This window comes from Mus caroli, chromosome 17, assembly GCF_900094665.2.
Source record: "Mus caroli chromosome 17, CAROLI_EIJ_v1.1, whole genome shotgun sequence".
Lineage (NCBI taxonomy): Eukaryota > Metazoa > Chordata > Mammalia > Rodentia > Muridae > Mus > Mus caroli.
In genome coordinates this window covers 12,891,459-12,898,871 of record NC_034586.1, presented here as the reverse complement: position 1 = coordinate 12,898,871, position 7,413 = coordinate 12,891,459, and the positions used below count along the sequence as shown (strand labels likewise).

The window sequence follows — 7,413 nt, the reverse complement described above, 5'->3', positions numbered from 1 at the left end:
AAAAAAAAAAAAAAACTAATCTCCCCTGAATCCTCTCTGTGCTAGGGGTCTAACACAGGCCTTGCACATAGCAGGCTTCTGCTCTACCATGAGATTATATCCTCAGGCCAGGAGAAGCTATGTTAATACCTTCTATTTCAACACATTCAACTTAATTGCTTTAATGACCAATGCGTTAGACTATGACCCTGTAATGAAATCTCCTTAATAAGTAGTTTGTCAACTATCAAAGTAAGTTATTTGTATAGCTGACATTTAGAACACATTCTAAGTATGGTAAGCAATTTTATTTCTATTAAAAACAGGCTATCATACCTCACTGAAAGAATATATATCATATACTGATACATAGTTTTAAAACAGTAATATCAAAATTTATATATTTTTACTATTATGGAATGAATTGTGCTTCTCAAACATTCCCACACTGAAGCACTAAATTCTAATGTATGTATCTCAAGATAGGCACTTCCATTACTAGTCAAAATGAAGAATGAATGAAACTCAAATCACTAGTGCTTGGAAAATGGTAAAAATCAACTGAAGAGTGCCTACCCATCAAAACACTGTACAATTATGAAAAAGATACCCGCTGAGCAGTTATCAGCAAGGGTGATAAACAGACAAGAATTAAAGTATAGAATCCTGAGTAATACTTACATTCACTCTTGGTTACAATAGTATGTGAACCCAAAAATAATCCTGAATATATGCAAATATAGTTGTATTTATAAAGGAAATTTCTCAGATTAAATAAGAAATAGTCTTAGCTATGGTATCTAATGAACAAAAAATTAACTGAAATGTGGATTTAAAATAAGACTCATTTAAGCCGGTGTGGTGGCGCACACCTTTAATCCCAGCACTCGGGAGGTAGAGGCAGGCAGATTTCTGAGTTCAGGGCCAGCCTGGTCTACAAAGTGAGTTCCAGGACAGCCAGGACTACACAGAGAAACCCTGTCTTGAAAAACCAAAAAGAAAAAAGAAAAAAGAAAAAAAAAAAAGACTCATTTTATTTTATTGTACTTTCTTTTTTACAATGTTAATGCTTACCATTTTACCATTTAACTAATTTCTTAAAAATTAAAAAATACTTTAAATAGAATCTGTTTCTTAAGGACTTAGTTTTCTTATAATTAAAGTATTTACAATAGTTAATTCATAATTTTAAATTCAAATGCAAAAGCAATCAACAGGAAAGTTAGGTTACCTAAAGGAAATACTCTATTGTGTTTAAATATTCATATCCATTTTCATGTGCACACGCTCTCCCCAACTCAGAGTCAGTATTCTATTTACCATTATGCATACCATAATTTAGATAGAAACACAGAAGGCACTCAAACCATATAAAAGTCTACAGGGACCTCTTTGGGAGCAGTTTTGACAGTGCTCTCATTTCCAAGTTTAATTGTACTTTCTTAGTTTAGCCACAATGTCAATTAGATAGGAGAAAGTGCACAGGACAAACAAAGACTGTATAAAGGAGGCTATGGCTCAAAAAGCATCTCCTATTCCAGGCTACAACTCGAAAAAAAATCATATGTGTGACCCCCAAGTTTAGTCCAGAGCACCAAAGAGGGAGTGGAAGGAAAAACAAACAAAAAAATCCCCAAAACAAACAAACAAAAAAACATCAAAAAACCCAACAACCCCCCTCCCCCATCCAATCCAAAGTAAAAACAAAACCCAAAACCACAGATGGAAATTATTTCTTGGTATTACCAAAATGATAGTGCTGGAATTAGGAGGTATTAGAACCTACTAAATTATTCTTAATAAATATAGCAAACTATGTTCCTAATCCGTATTGCTTACAACCAAGTTTCTGACTTCTTGATTTTGATGGGACTATGAAACAAAATGAAAGAGAAATCCTTTCTCAAAAGTAAAATAAAAGCTTAAGCAATGCTTTCGACAATACTGTTAGTACTTACCTGACTCTTTGCCCACACCCATCTGGTTTCCAACAGATTCAACTACCTGTCTAGAAGACAGCGTTTTCAGAGCTAGGTAATCATAGCCAGCATTTGTCAACCGATAGCCCTGCACAGCTAGACAAAAATTAGGTAAGAGCATTAGTTGTAGTATAGCAACAAGACACAAGCATCAACACAAGGCAAGCATTTAAAGTTGGGAAGTATTAGCTAGAGAAGCCGATTTACCCAGACTTGTAAGTTCGCAGTTTCTTCTCTATTACAGTGATGCGTGTATGGATACTGGGTTTGAGGGTCTGTGACAGATATGCACTTAAACTAAAAGGAAGTACTCGAGTTCAAAATATTCTATATTGAACTGACAATGAACTTATGCCTGTTTTTGTATGTAACCGTTATCCCTTTTTTTTTCTCCAGTAACTACTTTACCTTCTATTTATAAAAGATCTGCCACAGGTGTTCAAACCTCTGCCCCTCATCACAGAAGGCCTGAGAGGCAACCCTCTAGAGTCCCGAGACAGGCTGAACGTTCCAAAGTTGGTGTATGATTGTATGACTATCTGTCTTGTTCTGTAGCACAGTCGTCACACTCTCTCTGCCCTCTTTAATTTGAGTGGACTCTGTGACTGTTTTGACCAATTTGAACGGCAGAAGAACGTGTCAGTTCTTGCCCTGTCTTGTCAGGCAACCTGTACTTCATGCCCTGTGAAGGTCAGCTCAACAGAAAGGTGATTAGCTGAAGATTGACAAAAGTTACATAAAATACTCACTTTTAGTACGTTCCCACGCTATAAGTTTATGCTTCACCAATTCTCTTAGAATTTTATTACAGCCACCATGTTTCAGGCTGGCTATAGAAGCAATCAAACTGCAGGGAACAATCTCATGGTTTTTCATGCCCATTTCAACCTGAAATTAAAGGAATCATTATGATGCATGACACAAAGCCTTGTCTTTAAAATCTTGCTAAGAAATTTGCCTCTCGAAACTCTCCCAACTAAGTAGCTCTCCAGCCACAGCTGTGTAGCCTAACAGGCACAGATCATAAGAAATGTACTGTTAAGCAAGTGCAGGCTACACAGTACTAATGGACACTTAGCCTAGCTATTCTGTTACTAGACAGCATGATCTTAGGGGATTTTGCTGAATACATTCATGTCCTATGGCAAAAGAAAAAGGTTAAGGCAGCATATGACTATAATTCTACAATATAGTCACTCTTATCTCTACCATGTTAAATTCATTCTTGATAAATACAGTTAATAGTGATATTGCCTCTCAACTTCCAGAGTAAAAACTCAGTTCTTGAAAAGTTAACGACACATGGCTGATATTAAAATATTTAACATCTAAACACCTATCTTTAAAAACTATAGATAATCAAGATATTAAGTATCAACGACAAGTCATAGTATGAAAGGCATGGATTTTGGTAACTATTGGGGAGAATTTTTATCCCTGGAGAATCAGAAGCAGCAGCTCAGGGCAGAACAAGAATTCTAGCTGAGAGACCACTTCCAAAAAGGGAGGGACATCTGAGAATGAGTACAATGAATGGACACAAAGTACTGTTGGAAGGAGAGTTTTAGAAATGGTATCTACCAAACACAAGGGACAACTGACATAGAAGCAGTCAACACGTTATGGACCCTGCAATTAAGGCCAAAAAGCACTTCTGCCTAAGAAACAAAAGGGTAACAGTCTTCTACTGAGAAAACTGTGAAACTCTTAAAGATGCATTGTCAAAAGAGATAATGGAAAGAAAGACAGGTATAGTGAGTGGCACATGCCTGTAATTACAGCAGTCTGGAGGTGGAGGCAGGTGGATGTCTGAGTTCAAAGCCGGACTAGTCTACAGAGTGAATTCCAGAACAGTCAGAGCTACAGGAGAGAGGGAGGGAGAGAGAAGGAGGTTATATTTAGGGCATTAATCTAGTAGGAACATACAAAAACTGGAAGGAATGTACTAGAGAATTAATATAGTGCTCTAGCTATGATGAAAATAGGAAGCAGCAAGGGCCAGCTGGTGGTGGTGGTAATGAAAGGAGGGCATTAAGATTTTTTTGCCCCTTCATATATAGTACGTTTTCCATGTGTGTGCATTGTGTGGAGGCCTGGGTTCATGTCTTAATAGACTGTTCTCCACTGAATTAAAGATCTTCAGGAAGTAGTATGGGAAAGTCAGACAACAATGTAAAAGGATAAAAGAAATGAAGAGTCAAAATTCTGAAGTGAAGAAAAAGGATTATTAAAATATAAATGAGATGGGGATGTGAAAAACTGGGGAGTGTGTGTGGGGGTGGTGGTGACCATTAAACATGCAACAAGTCAAAAAATGGTAACTGATTAGAGGCAAAGAAGTTCCTAGAGGGAGCAGCCAGGGAAGACAGCACTGGTGGCATCCACTGAGTCCAGAATGGTAAGTCTGCTGACTCGGTGATTCTTTAGGGATCTTAGAAATTCTGGAAGAAAAATCTTTACTCTGGTGTCCCACCATAACTGCGCCTTTGAAAGTTTTAGCTCGTTCTTATCTCCTTTCCTTGCTTCCCCAATCCTCCAATACACTTATTGACTACCCTATTTTTGTCAAGACACTGAGAAATGAATGAATGTGCTGAGAAGGAAAGCCATTATTTAAAGAAAAAGCCAGGTGAATTAAGGAAGCTATAGGAAAAAGGAAGCGCACGCCAAAGTTCATGTGGACCTTGCATTTGATGAATTTGTAAACGTTACCTATCTAACTTGGCTACAAAGGCTTAAAATAATGCATGAACCAGGCAACTCACATTTCATATCCTATTTGTAACACAGCCCTTACCAAAAGTCAGCAACCCCTAAACAAAGCCTGACTCATTCTAACCTTACAAATCTGTCCTGATTTCTGTGCCACCACACTAAAACTACAGAATCACATTTTGTCATCTTCCTAATTAAAACATTCACAGGTCAGGCAGTGGTGCTGCACGCCTTTAATCCCAGCACTTGGGAGGCAGTGGCAGGCGGATTTCTGAGTTTGAGGCCAGGCTGTCTACAGAGTGAGTTCCAGGACAGCCAGGGCCACCCAGAGAAACCCTGTCTTGAAAAACCAATAAATAAATAAATAAATAAATAAAAAATAAATCACGGGCTCACACACACATCGTTTACTAGGCCTGCAAGGGCTTATATGGTTTGGTTCTCATTTTCCATGTATGTCCCCAACCATTATATCAAACCTTTCTCTTCTATGAAGACTCTCCCTCCCATATCTGAGTTTTTGCTCTAATTTGCCTCTAACTCTCTCCAAGGACACCTCTTCTCCAACTTCAAGGACCCTTTTTTTTCTCCGGCAGATAAGATTCATTGGTTCGGGGGTGGGGACAAACTTTGTAGTTCGATTAACAGTAAAGGCACGATTCTTGTATTCTGTCTCCATCACTGTAAAACTCAAAGACAGTATTCTTCCCTCTCCTTCCAACACGTGGCTACTTTCTATTTCTTTATCCTTTGTTTCCTTCACGGTACTTACTACCTGACTACATTGTTAACATATTTATTGATTTGCTGGTCGACTAAGAGGCTTCTCCTTTCCTCCTTTGTGTTGCGCTCTGCTGTTATATTTGATAGAGAAAGCTGACAATTTTTTTTTTAACATTATGTGTCTGAGTCTATTACTGGGGGCCCAACAGGCTTCCTTCGAGGACTTAATTCCCACCCTCCCCTTGTTTGGAAGCCAAAGATCAATGAAATTTCCCGGGCCACAGAGACGTAAGCACATCTGCAGCAAAAGAAGCTGAAAGGAAGAACCATGTTTAGTAAAAGATAGTTCTTTTTTCACAAAGCTTCATGAAAATCAGACCTTGGTGCCCTTTACCCAGATCCTAGCCTCGGCAAACAATCCACAAATCAGAGAGGCCTCACTCAGCTCCCAGCGACCTTAGAATAGCAGGAGGAGGACGTCACCGAATGGATAAGCAAGAAAGGTGTACTCCTTACCGCAGTCAGAACTCTGAAGTCATCGCGGCTCATGTACCTAAGCTTGGCTACATTCACCTTCCCCATGCTTGCCCAGTTCCACCGCCGACTCTGGGAAGACGCAAAGTCGCTGGGTAATCTCGCAGGCTTTCGGCGGCGACCTGCCTGCGCAGGCGCCCTGTATCGAAGGTGCTTATCGCTAGGTAAGAACACGTGCTCAAGAGGCAGTAGAAAAATGCTATTTTTTTCTAGTTTTTGTAGCTAAAAATCACGCAGAAGTGATTTTTCAGCCCCTAAATAAATAATTCACGTTTGACTGATTTGGCAAGTTGCAAATGTTTTACATAATATACCACGTTACTTTTCGGAGCTGCTAGGACCTGATTGGAATTAAGGCCGGACTTCCGCATGCAACAGTGCTTACGTCACGAGAGGGGCGTGTTTTATTCGTTCCGAGCCACACCTACTTTTAGTGCAGCGACTGTACACTGTAAAGTCAGGGAGGGAAATGAGTAAGCGAGACCCGAGGCCAGCAAAGCCACTGAAAGGGTGGCCACAGAGCCGCACGCTCTGTCTCTCGGCAGCCCCACCCCTGTCAGGCGGAGGAGGGCCGGGTTAGGAGCTGCCCGGCTGGGCTGGGACGCTGATCCCAGGGCGGGTTAGGAGGAGCTTCTGTTCGTACTATCCAGTGCTCGCTTCCAAAGAAAGCGCACACCTCAATGTTTCTTGGGTCTGGTGTGTAATTTTTTTTTTTTTTTTGAGGTATGTGCAAACTTTAAGGACTCAGATTAAGATACCTTCGTGTTCCTTCCATACTCCACTCCTTCCAGTTTCAAGAAACAATGTATTCATTTCCTCCTTTTGGAGCGTGGTGCTGAGTATATTCCTGGAGTAAGCTCTTTCATAAAGCATAGGGGCAGACAGCAGGCTGTAGTGTCCGTATCTTTCCAGCTAAAGTAGTTGGTAATCTAAAATCATCAAATCGAAACAAAAGATCAATCCTTTTTCATCTCTATGTTCCTGTCTTTGGGGTCTTGTATACTTGAATACAGGATTCTAGGCATATCTAATTAGGACTTAACTAATTAAGACTGTTGTACACAATGGAATTTTTCTTTCTACATTAACATTAGAACATGTGAAAACAAAAAGTTTGAAGCTTTGATTATCTGTCTTTCTGTCTCCTTTCAGCATTGCTCCACAGAGCCACCACTAATTGAGTGGGTTTGGATCCAAGTTCTGGAATATTGGGGTAATCACAGTCCAGATTTCTCATCTTTTCAATAGTGTGTGGTTTTTTGTTTGTTTGTTTGTTTGTTTGTTTTTTAGTAACCAAGTCATTTATGAGTAAAGGATTTAAATTCAATCTTCCTTTCTCACCACACTTAATGTGACATAAACCAGTGTTTCCCAACCATCCTAGTACAGCATTCCTTTAATACAGTTTATTTTGTGGTGATTGCCAACAATAGAATTGTTTTTTGTTGCTACTTCATAACTGTAATTTGCTACTGTTACAATT

The 7,413-nt window shown here is 39.4% G+C and overlaps 1 protein-coding gene across 1 annotated transcript in view; it reads right to left on the bottom strand.

Moving 5' to 3' along the window:
* Positions 1 to 6,099, bottom strand: part of Riok2 (RIO kinase 2) — a 20,061-nt gene extending 13,962 nt beyond the window's left edge. Inside the window, exons 1-3 of the mRNA XM_021149096.2 lie at positions 5,913 to 6,099; positions 2,708 to 2,846; positions 1,938 to 2,054 (exon numbers count right to left, since the gene is read on the bottom strand). Of these exons, the coding sequence (XP_021004755.1) occupies positions 1,938 to 2,054; positions 2,708 to 2,846; positions 5,913 to 5,978 (322 nt within the window). The 5' untranslated portion in view covers positions 5,979 to 6,099. The remainder of the gene's footprint in view (positions 1 to 1,937; positions 2,055 to 2,707; positions 2,847 to 5,912) is intronic.
* Between the last annotated feature and the right edge of the window lie 1,314 nt (positions 6,100 to 7,413).